Genomic DNA, 14,169 nt, shown 5'->3' on the forward strand with positions numbered 1-14,169 from the left:
CTGGAAAAGCCAAAATTCTTTGATAAAGAACAAGATGAGAGGATTTGCTACATCGCATATTATCTTGTTATAAAGCTACAGTAATTAAAAAAGATTAAAGTTCCAAACCTGAGCCCCACATATGTTTATTCATAATTTATGATTTATGACATATATGGCACTACTGAGCAGTGGAGACAGGGTGGTCCTTTTTAATGAATGATGGTTTTATGGATGGCTACTGTGTAATCGTTCTTTGGAGTGTATACATATGTATAACAGCATTTATTGAATGCATGGGTGTGTAGTAACTACAACTTACATACTCTTTTCTTTATTATGCACCAGGCACATATTACAACGTGCTTTACATGAGTTAATTCGTTTTAATCCTAGGAAGCAGATACAGTAGTTCCCCTCTTACGCATGGAGGTACATTCCAACACCTCCAGTGTATGACTGAAAGAACAGATGGTACTGAACCCTAGATAGACTGTTTTTTTCCTATGCATACATATCTTTTCACTTAAAGGAAACACTTTATGCCTTCTTTTTGGCATATCTGAATTCCCAGCATTGCTACTCTTGCACATTTAAAATAAGGGTTACCTGAACACAAGCAGTGCGATACTGCAACAATGTTTCTGAAAATGAGAAGGCTACTAAGTGACTAATAGGCAGGTAGCATACACAGCGAAAAAAAGGTGATTCGCGTGGGTGGGGGGAAGGGGAGGGGGATGGAGATGGGTGGCCCAAGAGTTCATCATGCTACTCAGAATGGTGTGCAATTTAAAACTCATGAATTATTTATTTCTGGAATTTTCCACTTAATATTTTCTGATGGCTGTTAATCTCGGGTAACTGAAACAGCAGAAAGTGAAACCATGCATGAGGGTGGGAAGACTACTGTAGCCCCATTTTACAGACGAAGAAACTAAAACAGGGAAGTTATTTAACCTACCCACTATTGCACATCTAGCAAGCTGAGCTAAACACTTGAGCAAAAGAGCTGAGACTCAGTCCCAGACACTTTAGGTGCTAATGTCCCTGCGTCCGTACACTTCTACAATCTAGAAGATGAATGCCGCCTTAAATGAATGAGTCAAGAAGTCACTCGCCGTCCCGCCCTCCCAAGACATACACACACACACACACACACACACGCAAAACACACTTGCGCGCGCACATACACAAGCTATATTTCGTTGCACGCTTGGAAGTGCCCACTAGAATGTAGGCGGAAGAACTACAACTCCTAGCAGCCATTGCTAATCCACGCCTGCGCCCACATCCGCACCAGAACGCCCTGCACTCGCCATCGAAACTACACTTCCCGGCTCTCCGGTGGCAGCCCGTGACACTCCTTGGACCTGGGGCTCCGAGCTGGGTTTCAAGAGCTGCGCCTCTCTTCTTCTCTTCTTCGATTGCTTGGGACCCGGCCCTGGACCTAGCCCCAGACCCGGACATAGCTTCACCATGGAGGAGGCAGACCGAATTCTCATCCATTCCCTGCGCCAGGCCGGCACGTAAGGACACAGCCCCCGCCCACCCCGGAATGCCCATATCCGGGACTCCAAAACTCCGGACCCAGTCACCCGGGAACCTTAAAACTCTGGACCTTGACATCCAGGGATCCAACTTGCAGGATCCTAAAGCCCCATTCCCCTTACACACACGCGCGCGCGCGCGCACACACACACAGAGTGACATATAGGGGCCTCCCAAACTCGACGTTTGGTAAACCCCAAAGTCAAGGATCCAGACACCTTGACATGTTAAAACCTTGGGACTTAAAGATCCGGGACTCTGAAATCTGTGGATCTCGAGTTCACTACCCTGGGACCCTGATACCTGGAGATTCTGAGACACCTGTATCCTGAGAACCGGGGAACTTAAAACCCCAGGACCCTAGCACTCAGGGACTCCCCAAAAAACCATGGGGCTGGATATTTGGGGAACTTCAAACCCAGTTTCCCACATCTGGAGATTTTAAAACCCCAGGACCCTAAAATCTGGTGGACTCAATGCTGGGCGACCCAGATACATGGGACTCCTGCATTTGAGGGCTCTAAAAACCCAGGATACCAACATGTAGGGAGCCTGATTTCAGGATTGCTTAAAACTAGGTGGTCTTAATATCCACCTAGTGTAGAGATATTGAATTCATGAATTCTGACACTTGGAACTTCTGAAAACCCCAACCTCCCAACCTATAGTCTCAAAACTCAAGCAGCTCAATATTTAGGGTCCCCTAACATTAAGGGAACATGATTATCTGGGGACACATAATCTCAGAGATCATTGCACAATAGGCCCTTTGCCCTTCCCAGACCCCAGAAATTTGGAGCCTTTTAGGCATAGGGAAATTTGAGATTTTCTCAACTCAGTTCCCTTCCATCCGCTGTTCTCCTACACCAAGTTCTTAAGACCTGGAGACATCCTCAGTTCTTAGTTTTCCAAATGAAAATCACATTTATCAATACCTGGGACCTGTCTGAACTGTGGACATTCTCCTCTTCCCCACCCCAGTACTAGGGCTTCCAGAAGGCAGCACAGTCCAGCCTGATCCCTGTTTTCTGACTGCTCCCCACGTTAAGCTTGTCCCCTTTTTCCTTCAGGGCAGTTCCTCCAGAAGTGCAGACCCTGCGAGCCTTCACCACTGAGCTGGTTGTAGAAGCTGTTGTCTGCTGCCTTCGTGTGATCAACCCTGCTGTGGGCTCTGGCCTCAGCCCCCTGCTGCCTCTCGCCATGTCTGCTCGTTTCCGCCTGGCCATGAGCCTGGCTCAGGCCTGCATGGTGAGTGCCCTCCTCCCAGTGCACACAGCCTCTTCCTTCCTCCTTCACAGAGTCACCAAGCTCCTTTGAAACTCTTGCCTTTCCTCTCTGCCACCTCCCTTTGTGGCTTAACATGAAGGCTGCTGGCTCTCTGGTCAAACTGCCTGACTAGTTGATATCTTCACTGCACCACTATTAACTGGTCCCTTGTGGACCTTAATTTCCTCATCTGTGAAACTGAAGTGACAAAATTCAGGTTGTTATGAGCATTAAAAGAGTTGATCTAGTTTGTGCCTGGGCTGCCCTTGGCTCCTGTATTTTCAGCTTAATGCCAAGAATTTCCCCCACTCTAGTATCCATTTCCCAGTTTTAGAAAAGGCCCTCCTTGGTTCTCGGGAAGGGGGGGGAGGGGGGAGGGGGGAGGGGGGAGGGGGAGGAGGGGTCATTCCTNGGGAGGGGGGGGGGGGGGGGGGGAGGAGGGGTCATTCCTAAATTAATCACTATGTATTCAGATTGGTCCACCCTTATCACCTGGTCATCCATAGGGCACTATGATTGGCTGTTTGGAATCACATGGAGTGGGTGGGGGGGATCATTACCCAAATGAAGATATGGTGGTTAACTGAAGACAGTGGGTCTGCACTAACACTGTACTCTGCCCTGTGGCAGCCACACATATCCTGCCTCTCATGAGAATAATTGCACAACTGTCTCCATCTGGCTAATGTGCCTTCTGATGTACACACCTTTGCAGTACAGACCTGTGTCCTGTTACTAATCCAAGGGCTCCCAGTAATGTCATTTCTCCTGGTTCACTAGCTTGGTGACTTTGGGCCAGTCTCTTAATTTCTTTTGGCCTAAGTTTCCTTATGTGTAAAATAGGTGTAAAAATTATACCTACCTCATAGAGTTGCTATAAGGATTAAAAATGTGTTACCATATGAAAACCTGGATTATAATAAGCCTTGTGTAAGCGGCATTACTATTATTGGGTAGGCCTGGTTTGACTGCTTGCATTCCAGCATCCTGTGGCTGCAGAGTGAATGTCAGTCCGGTATACTCAGTATTGGTGGTAGAGGGCCAATAGAATAACTACAGTGAACACTTCCACCTGGACCTAGGAGACAGCATGGTCAGGTTTCTTGAATTTGGACCTTGCTTGTGCAGTGTCTGTCTCTTAGCAATAAGCCTCAGGGCTCTGCCCATCCCTTAGTTCTCAGGCTCACTTATCTCTCAGAAGTTCTCAAATTTTTCTGGTTGGGGGTCTTGGTAGCATTATGAGGCAGACTGTCCCCTAGCCCAGGGCTGTATTCTCAAGGATGGCACTCGATAAAGGGGAAGTTATGTCCTCTGCTTGGCAAGGAGAGTGCATAGTGGGAGATGTTAAGGAAAATCTGAGGAGACCAGCTTCCCCAGTTCTCTGTTCCTCTCTTCTCTCAGTGCTGAGTCCCACCGGACTTGATGTTGACTTACTTTTGCTCACACTAAATTTAGTGTGAGGTTGAGAGTATGGCTTTTTCAGTGATCAAGAGTTCAGTTCCTGGGACGGTCTGGCCCCTGAGCCTCAGTGTGTCCACAGCAAGCAGAAAGGGTGTCTCTTAATCCAGTTGCGAGCTGCCCCTGGAGCCCACCTTGGCTCAGCACTGCCACCCTCTGGCATCTGCCTCTTCCTATGCCCTATTCCTGCCACCGTTGTCTGTGACTCAGCCACCTCCATATTTTATGACTGTCACTTCACACACCCCACCCCTGGAATGAGTTTCTGTATCAGTCACAACTTTTTGATTGCAGGTGTTGGAAAAAACTCAAAGTGAAGTAGCTTAAAAGCCAGTGGTTTTCACACTTTTTTGACTGTGACCCTCCAAAATAAATATGTCTTACGTTGTGAACCAGTACACACATATGTGTGTAATCATGATGTTTTCTGAGTGTATACTTTGTGCTAGGCACTGTGGTAAAATGGTGTTAAACTCATTTAATTCTCACGACAACTTTCTGAGGTAGGTATTCTTGATATCCTTTTTTTTTTTTCAGATGAGGAAAGTGAAGCTCAGAGAGGTTAAGTGATTTGCCTGAGGTCACACAGTTGGTAAGAGGCAAAACTTAGATATGAATTAAGAAGAGTCTGATTTCAGAATCCATGCAGCTTCAGACTAACAGCAACTCTGGCACTAAAAGGCTTTCTTTCTGGGCCCATTTTCCAGTCCCTACCCAGAACCCCGATGGGCCCTTCTATCCCCTAAAACAGCCACATAGAGGAAGAACTATCAGCCCTATTTTACAGCTAGAAAACTGAGTTTCTAGGGGTTAAATAACCAGTCCAAGGCCTTATAGCCTGGAAGTAGCACAGGCTGGATTTCAACTTTGATATTTTTTACTCCAAAGCTTGTAATCTCTTTTTTAAAAAATATTTATTGTTTTGGGTAGATTATGTTATTAATCAGGGTCCAGTCTAAAGGCAGAAACCCCAGCAATAGTTTAAACAGGGATATGTTAATATAAAAAATTGTGAACTACGTAAATGGTAATTTACTGCTAAGAGAGTAGAAGAGCCCGCCGTGGTGTGGCAGAAACAGTGTGATACCTTGGGACATCTTACTCACACACCCACCCATTCACCCCATGACCTCCACCTGTCTGCTATAAGGGAATTACTTTGATTAGTTTCTCGTGTATCTTTTTAGTTTTTTAAAATGCAGATATAAGCAAATGTGAATATATATTCTATTTCCCTATTTCTTATACAAAAGAAAGCATATACCTAGCTTCTTAGCCTTTTTTTAACCTAAGAGTATATCCTGGAAATAATTTCATGTCAAATAGTAGAGATCTTAACAGTTTTCCTTTTTTACAGCTGTATAGTAGTCCATTGTATGTGTGTACCAGAGTTTATTCAAGCACTCTTCTGTGCTCGGACATTTAGGGAGTTTCCAACATTTTGCAAAGAATGCTGTAAGGAATAATCTTGTGCATATATATTCTTAAATTGTTGGAGGCATATCTTCATGGTAAACTCTTAGAAGTAGGATTGCTGGGTGGAAGGGTAAGTGCATATGTAGTTTGGTTAGAGTTTGCCAGTTCACCCTCACTGGGACTTTAAGTTTGCATTCCCACCAACAATATATGAGAGAATGTCTGTTTCTTCACACCCTCTCCCACTGAGTGTATTGTCAGGTTTTTGGATTTTTCCCCCCCATTCAGTAAGTAAGAAATGGTATGTCAGTGTAGTTTTTTCCTCCCTGGCTTTGTACCTTGAAAAAATTTTCAAATGTAAATAGAACAGTGAATACCTTTTTACCCTTCTCCTAGCTTCCTGCATTGTAACATTTTGCTCAATTCTTTTCTCTCTATATAAACATATACACACCTACATATACATATATACATACATGCTCTTTTTGCTGAGCCACTTGAAAGTGGTTTACATCATGACATTTCACACCTAAAACTGAGTATGCCTCTTCTAAGCAAAAGGACATTCTTCATCATAACCACAATACTATGATCACATCCATGCAATTTTATAGTATCTAAGGTCCAGCAGTGGTTAGATTTCCCCACTTGTAACAAAAGTATCTCTTATGGTTATTTTTTTAACTACAGAGTCTAATCAGGGATTACATTTTATTTCATTGTTACATCTGTAATCTTAAATATCAATAGTCCTCCTTTGCATTTGTTTCTTTGTTTCTTTCTCTTTTTTTTAAAGATTTTATTTATTTATTTATCTTTAGAGGGGAAGGAGAGAGGGAGAGAAACATCAATGTATGGTTGCCTTTTGTGCGTCCCCTGCTGGTAGTTAGCCTGCAAGGAACCGGCCTGCAACCCAGAAATGTGCCCTGACTGGGAATTGAACCGCGACCGTCTGGTTCGCAGGCCCGCGCTCAATCCACTGAGCTACGCCAGCCAGGGCCCTTCTTTGTTTCTTTTCTGATGACAAATGTTTTTGAAGTGTTCAGGCGGATTGTATCCTGAAACGCACCACAGTCTGAATTGCTCTGAGTGTTTTCTCATGAGTACATTCAGGTTTGGGGCAGGAACACTGCCTTAGTGATAGTATCTCCCTCCCAGTGCACATCCCAGGAATAGCGTCAGGTTGTCCTGGATTAGATGCTTGTGCGAAGTCTCTCAGTGTTCCTTCAATTCATGTCTCTCGTTTATCTCCAAGGCTGGACATATTTCCATATGTTTAAGGGATGTTTTCATTGTTTTTTCAGTAAACTTTGTTCTTACCTTTTCCCTGTTTTTCTGTCGCATTGTTGGTCTTTTTTTCTTGTTTAATTTTAAGCATTTTATTCACTATGGTATGAGTTCCAAATATTTTTTTCCCAGCTTGTCATTACTCTTTTGACTTGGCTTATTATATTTTTCCTTTAAAATTTTTATTTTTTTTCATGTATTCAGAAATACCCATTTTCTCTTTTATGATCTTTGGATTTTGAGCCATAGTTAGAAAGTCTAGAGCTTTAATCTTATTTCTTGCTCTCTGTAACATTGACTAGAACCACTGTGCGGCCCCTCCTGCAGAGGCCTAGAGGCCTTGAGGAGCCAAGGAGAGGTTGGGAGGGTGCTGGCTGGTAAGAGAGTGGGAGCATTTAGGGTCTAGGCCCAGGGCTCCCAGGGCAGGAGCAGCCTGCCTGCCTGGTTGATAGGGGCCCCCTCCCCAACCCCCAGGACCTGGGCTACCCTTTGGAGCTTGGCTATCAGAACTTCCTCTACCCCAGTGAGCCTGATCTCCGGGACCTGCTTCTCTTCTTGGCTGAGCGTCTGCCTACTGATGCCTCTGAGGACGCAGACCAGCCTGCAGGTATGGGGTACCTGGGGCAAGGTGAGGGCAAGGGGAGAGGGTGGCATTCCTGGGTGTTATAGGGGCTGAGAGAGGTAGAAATGGTAAAGAGGTTGCCAGATAGGAGGTGAGGGTATGTGTCTTCAGAAGACCTAGGTGGGAGGATTGGGGGAGGGGATGCAGAGCATGGGGAAGGGACTGGGACTTGGGCTGAACCAGGTGGTGAGTTGGTGCTGGGAGGGCCCTCTCTGTCTTACCTCCTGCCCTGTTCCCCCTCACCTACTCTACGGCCTCTGGCCTCCTTGATGGCCCTCACATATGCCAGGTGCACTCCAGCCCCAGGGCCTTTGTATTTGTTGGATTGTTCTCCCCTGAGATAGTCTCTTGGTTTCTGGTCACATGTCACCTCAGGGAGGCCTCTCTCGGACTGCCTTGTTTAAAATGACATCCTCCTCTCAACAGTCCTTATCCTTTCCTATCACTACCTGACAGTTTTCTGTATTGTCCTTTTGACATTAGTCATGATCTCCTCTACCAGCCTGCTGGCTCCAGGAAGGCAGGATCTTTATCATTTTTGTTCACCGAGATAACCTGAGAGTCTAGAGTAGTGACTGGCACATAGTAGGTACTCAGTGAGTATTTATTGAATGACTGAGTGTGAGTTTGATAGCTAGATAAATATGTATCTCTGCGAGGGGGGTCAGGGAGAGATGGCTGCTTTCCCATAGTCTGTATTTTTGGAGTTGTGGCATTGTCACCTGATTGACGCTCCCTCCTCTCCCCCCATAGGTGACTCAGCTGTCCTTCTCCGAGCTATTGGGAGCCACATTAGGGACCAGCTGGCTCTGCCCTGGGTTCCACCCCTCCTTCGCACTCCTAAGCTGCAGCGCCTCCAGGTGGGACCCCCAACACATGTTGATCTTTGCTTGTTTTTACCTGGTTTTCCTTGTCCTCATCTGGGTGCTCAGGTTTTTGGCCCCCTCCCACCAGTGCTTCCTATCACAATTCATCCTAGAGGCTCTGATTCTGTTTTCCTACCAGGGCTCAGCCCCCCAGAAGCCTTTCCATGCCAGTAGACTGGTCATGCCTGAGTTGAGTTCCAAAGGAGGTGAGTGTGGGACTGTGGGGAGGTGCTGAGGGGAAAGGTAGAGGCGCGTGGTGAGGTGGGAGAGCTGGCTGACTCTGTTCCTGCTTCCAGAGTCCCGAGAGTTCCAGGCAAGTTCCCTGTTACTGCCAGTCCCAACCCAGGCACCTCATCCTGCTGGGAGGGTGGCCTCGCTCCTCGAATGCCATGCCATTCAGCTCTGCCAGCACACAGGCCGGGACCACCCTGGTGACAAGGACTGGGTCCACAGGACGTCTCGCCTTCCTACCCAGGTGCTGCCCAATGCTTGGCTCCCTGCTTTGGAGGTCGCTGCTTATCGTTGCTCCCATTCTATCTCCCATTGGCCCCCTGCCCTTCTCCTTTTCCTACTTTGTCTCTCTCTTTCATCATCTCCCCTCTTCACGCATCTACTTGGCTCCCCATCTGCAAGAACATTGGAGTCAGAAAGGCTGTGGACTTCGGACAAGTCGATATCATCACAATCTCAGTTTTCTGTTTTAAGATACGGGTGGCAGTAGTGCTCTCTGTGTTTGACTGGAAAACGTGCACGAGGTTCCTAGCAGCCAGAACAATCAGGATCTCCTTCCATCCTCCCTGTTTCTCCTACCTTCTTTTCACCCCTGATGCTCTCACTCTTTCTTTGTCTCTGCCATTGTCTGTAATGGTTATTTCTTCTGTCTCAAGATTTCTGTGTTATTTCTTCTGGCCACTTTCTCATTCTGTGGTTTTGCTGCCCCTGTTTCTCACTCCTGTTTCCTCATTTCTGTGCTGTGTCTCTGCCACTCTGTCTACCTGTATCTGGCTCCTCTGCCCACCCCTGCAACTGTCTTACTGTCTCGCTCCACTCCCCGACTGCCATGTGTTCCATCTTTATTTCTGTCTTTTTTAAACTTACAGAAAATTTCAAACACAGAGGTAGACATAACATTCTAATGAGTCCTATGTACCTGTCACCTACCTTCAACTATAAGCATTGTACTAATCTTTCTTCATCTAGTCTCTTCCAACTTTTTTTTTCATTTTCACTTTAAAGCAAATCTCAGACTTGTCATTTCAACTCTGAATGCTTAAGCATATGTCTCTTAACTCATAAGGACATTCACTTTTTAATGTAACACCTGGGCCATTTCATACTTCACAAAATTAACAGTGATCTCTTAGCACCATTCATAATCAGATTTCCTCTGCTGTCCTCAAACTGCTCCTGTTCTTGTATCTCTCTCTCACTTCCACTCTCTGCCTCCACCTCCTTCTTCGCTCAGCACCTCTGACTCTGTCTCTGCTCTGTCCCCGCATGTTCTTTCTGTGTCATTCTCTGATTTGGACCTGCCAAGAGAGCCGGTCCAGTGCCCCCTTGTTGGGAGAGGCTGGAGGGTGTGATTTGTCAGTAGCACCTTGTCACGTGGCTCCCTGGAGGAAGCAGGGCCTGGGGTGATCAGGGGGCCCCTATACCTGACCTTTTTACCTTACCCTCTGTTTTCAGGAGGATAGGCGGGCTCAGAGGCAGCGGCTGCAGAAGCACCTGGCTGAGTATCTGCGTCAGACGTGGGGACAGCTGGGTCCCTCTCCACAAGCCCGAGACCTAGGAGAGCTGCTGCAGGCCTGGGGTGCTGGGACCAAAACTGGTGTTCCTAAGGGCTCTCGCTTCACACATTCAGAGAAGTTCACCTTCTGTCTGGTGGGTGGGACTGCATGGATATTGGGCATGTTGATGGGGCCAAGACTGGCTTGGAGGGTTGCTTTATGTACAAACACCATCCTTTATCCATACAGGTGCCTATGTTCCCACCAGATGTGGCCTCTCCGCACTAGGAACTAGTATCCAGAGGGGTCCACTGGCTTCTCAGGGACTTCAATGGAGAAAGGGTTGAGGGGTGGGAACCACGTAGGGGTAGAGGAGTGTTCATTATGCAAACTCCAAGCTTCCTCAGGAAGTTTTCTCCGGGTATATCTTCTCTCCTTGGATGGTCACCCAGAGGGGCACTCATCCTTCTCATGGAAAGTTGGGGCTTCAGAGATGGGCCAGGTGAGCAGAAGCTGTCAGGATCAGGGAGGTTTCTTTATGAACAAATATTCTAGTCTGAGGCCACATAGAATTTCTTGATCCTCATATAGTCACAGCCTGGTAGTCATTAGCAGTTGAGTGGGCATAGGTATGGTGTTAGAAGAGTACTTTTTGGGGGTGTTTAGGCTGGGCTATGAGGGGCAAGGCCTTCTTCAACAACGAGGATGCTCCCCTCTCCCTCCTCCAGGAGCCCGAGGCCCAAGCAGCCCAGGTGTCAGATGTGCCAGCCACCTCCCGGTGGCCTGAACAGGTGAGTGGAGCAGTAAGGGGTGTCCTGTGCCCTTGCCTGTCTACTGGGTGTGACATCCCCACCCTGACTGGCCTGTTCCTCTCAGGACACATGGGCAGCTCAGGAGCAGGAGCTGGAGGCCCTTCAGGAGCAGCTAGAGGGAGTGAATCGCAACATTGAAGAGGTTGAAGCCAACATGAAGACCCTGGGAATCGGCCTTGCGCAGGTGGGGTGGTAGAGGGGATGCCATCTGGGGTCAGGTCACAAGTCTAGCCTAGAGGGCTTTGGGGGACTTGAGAGGGATGAGAGGTACTCAGTAGAGGTCTGCAGATGTCATAAGGGTTCATGAGGGCCTTTGGGGGATACGTGGGGTTCTTGAGAGTTCAGGAGAATCAATGGGGGTGTCAGGGGGATGTATGGTTGCAGGGCTTGGTGGACCTGTAGGGGTGAAAGGTGCCTGTGGGCATTAGTCAGGCCTTGTGGATGTCTGTGAGATTCAGGAGGTTTGTGGGCATTTCTGGGCATCTGTGGGGCATGATGGATCTGTACGGGCAGGAGCTTATGGGGCTCATCAGGGCCTCTGGGGGTAAGTGTGGAGCTGGAGACATCATAGGGGCCTCTGGGTGCCCATTGGTGCTTATAGGTCTCTGTCAATATCAGAAGGGGGTCAAGAAGTCCATAGGGGCCAGAGGGATATGTCATCATCTATGGGGGCTTGGGCTAGGCCAGGGCTTTCCAGGCTCAGTGTGGGCTGGCAGCCTGTGGTGTGTATTTGAGCTCTCCCACTGACTGATATTGAGAGTCCTGGGGTACCAGGTGGAGGCCAAGTGTCGGCAGAGTGAGCTCAGCACAGCGGAGAGGGAGCAGGCCCTGCGCCTAAAGAGCCGGGCGGTGGAGCTGCTGCCAGACGGGGTTGCCAACCTTGCCAAGCTGCAGGTAGGGCTGGTACTGGGGCTGGACCAGGAGGGTCAGAGGTGGAAGGGCCCAGCCTGTATGACATGTACCCTCCTACCACCATTCCCCCAGCTTGTGGTAGAGAGCAGTGCCCAGCGGGTCATCCATCTGGCGGGCCAGTGGGAAAAGCACCGGGTCCCTCTCCTTGCTGAATACCGCCATCTACGAAAGCTTCAGGATTGCAGAGAGGTAGGTGGTGGGGTCCTGGGCTGTGGGTGGGGCAGGTTTGGTGTCTTCCTAGGGGGCCATCCCTGTGCTTTGCTCACTGCCCTGTACCCATGGGGTCCTGGCAGCTGGAATCTTCTCGACGGCTGGCAGAGATTCAAGAGCTGCACCAGAGTGTTCGGGCAGCTGCTGAGGAGGCCCGCAGGAAAGAGGAGGTCTACAAGCAGCTGGTAAGGCCCATGCCAGGGCCCTGGGTGGCTCAGAGTGCAACAGGTATGGGTCCTGGGGGAGTGTCTGCTGTGTCTCTACTTAGGTGTCTGAGCTGGAGACCCTGCCCAGAGACGTGTCCAGGCTGGCCTATACCCAGCGTATCCTGGAGATAGTGGGCAACATCCGGAAGCAGAAGGAAGAGATTACTAAGGTATGCTGCCATGGTCTTAGAGGGTGGGTCACATGGGCAGACATGTCCAAAGGGCAAATGTGTATAGCATGGCCACATAGGGACCTCAGGCCCTCTGATAGGCAGAGCTATCTGGCCACACCATGACCCAGAACAGTCCCACACAGTCCACTCCAGCCACCCCTGACACACTGACATAGGCCCTGTCTGGATGTGAGTGCATGCACATGAATGCCCTTAGTTGGTCAGCCCTCCCACCCCAGACATAGGCTCATGGCCCTGATCTCTGCCAGATCTTGTCTGACACAAAGGAGCTTCAGAAGGAAATCAACTCTCTGACTGGGAAGCTGGACCGGACATTTGCGGTGACTGATGAACTTGTGTTCAAGGTGTGAGGCAGACGGGGCCAGATAGAGGGGTGGTGTGGGGCTGGGCTGCTGCCTGCCCATCTGCTTATGGGCTGACTTGGCCTGGGCCCTGTGTGAGACTTGTAGGTACACTGATGCTGGGGCCTGGCTTTGCTCCATGGAGGATGAAGTCATGGGGGTGGAAGAGGGTGGCCTTGTGGGTTCCTGGAGGTGGTGTGTAGGGGGTGGGGTGGGGGGTAGGGGCATCCTACTGATACATTTGAGGTCCTTTCTGTCTGGTCAGGATGCCAAGAAAGATGATGCTGTTCGGAAGGCCTACAAGTATCTAGCTGCCTTGCATGAGGTGAGTGGGGGAAGCATGCCTCAGGGGCTGCTTTGGGAGGAGCCAGTTTGGAGTGCAAGTCTTTTCTTCCTACTGTCCCTAGAACTGCAGCCAGCTCATCCAAACCATTGAGGACACAGGCACTATCATGCGGGAGGTTCGAGACCTTGAGGAGCAGGTGAGGTGTAGGGGTGGGAGGGAAAACCAAGGCAGGCCAGGGGACAGCTCCCTGGTTTGTGCCAAGACAGGCTATGGAACCATACACAGCTTGTGGCTGGAGTCTCTGCCTTGCCCCTTAGCCATGCACTTGACCTGGAACAGTCAAGTGGCCTACTCTGAGTTCCAGATTCTGTCCCGATGGTTTGTATGCCTGCCTCCCAGGGCCATTGGCAGAGGCTTCAGCTTGAGTATGTGGTGGGTAATCCTGCTACATAGCAAACAACGCTGTAGGTGTAGGAGCAGCATGTGCACAGGCCTGGCAGTGGGACAGAGCAGGCTGCTGTCAGAGGTTGGGTGGGAGGAGCCCAGGAAGGGCCCTGAGTGCCTGTAACAGAGTGGGTGGTGAGCAGGGCCTGGGAAAGAGGCCATGTTCGCTGCAGGGATGTGATTCATGTTCCTTAGATCGAGATGGAGATGGGCAAGAAGACCCTCAGCAACCTGGAGAAGATTCAAGAGGACTACCGGGCACTTCGCCAGGAGAACGCGGGCCTCCTGGGTCGGGTCCGTGAGACCTGAGGGGCTCCAGGCAGAGGTCTCCCCCACCCCGGGCTTCAGCAGGGATTTGGGGTGTTGGAGGCGACGACCAAGCGCTTGTCTTGTGTTTGCTGCCAAGTCCCTCCTACTGTGGTGACTCCTGCCCACTTGACCCCAACCCTTATCTGGGGCAAACATCCAGAAAGTGGGAGCTTGGCTGCAGTTTATTGGGGAGGATACTGAGGGTTGGGGCCTTGGATCCCAAATAAATGAGGGACTCTGTCAGTAGTCTAAGCTGAGGCATGGATGGGGGCACAGGGCTCAGGGC

At 49.3% G+C, this 14,169-nt stretch overlaps 1 protein-coding gene across 2 annotated transcripts; it reads left to right on the plus strand.

The window, feature by feature from the left end:
• The first annotated feature begins 1,272 nt into the window (after positions 1-1,272).
• CCDC22 (CCC complex scaffolding subunit CCDC22) lies at positions 1,273-14,129 on the plus strand. Of its 2 annotated transcripts, XM_037062482.1 has the most exons (17): positions 1,275-1,505; positions 2,598-2,775; positions 7,429-7,561; positions 8,330-8,436; positions 8,582-8,648; positions 8,739-8,917; positions 10,129-10,323; positions 10,898-10,960; positions 11,046-11,165; positions 11,756-11,875; positions 11,966-12,082; positions 12,187-12,288; positions 12,372-12,479; positions 12,752-12,847; positions 13,110-13,169; positions 13,252-13,326; positions 13,770-14,129. In XM_037062482.1, the coding sequence occupies exons 1-17, from the start codon at positions 1,456-1,458 to the stop codon at positions 13,881-13,883; spliced, it is 1,884 nt and encodes a 627-aa protein (XP_036918377.1). In that variant the 5' UTR covers positions 1,275-1,455; the 3' UTR covers positions 13,884-14,129. The 2 variants fall into 2 exon arrangements, with proteins under 2 accessions (XP_036918378.1, XP_036918377.1); XM_037062483.1 differs by lacking the exon at positions 12,752-12,847 and having other exon boundaries at positions 1,273-1,505.
• The last annotated feature ends 40 nt before the right edge of the window (positions 14,130-14,169 follow it).

This window comes from Sturnira hondurensis, unplaced genomic scaffold (assembly GCF_014824575.4).
Source record: "Sturnira hondurensis isolate 20B ecotype Veracruz unplaced genomic scaffold, ASM1482457v3 Scaffold0013994, whole genome shotgun sequence".
In the NCBI taxonomy this organism is placed as follows: Eukaryota; Metazoa; Chordata; class Mammalia; order Chiroptera; family Phyllostomidae; genus Sturnira; species Sturnira hondurensis.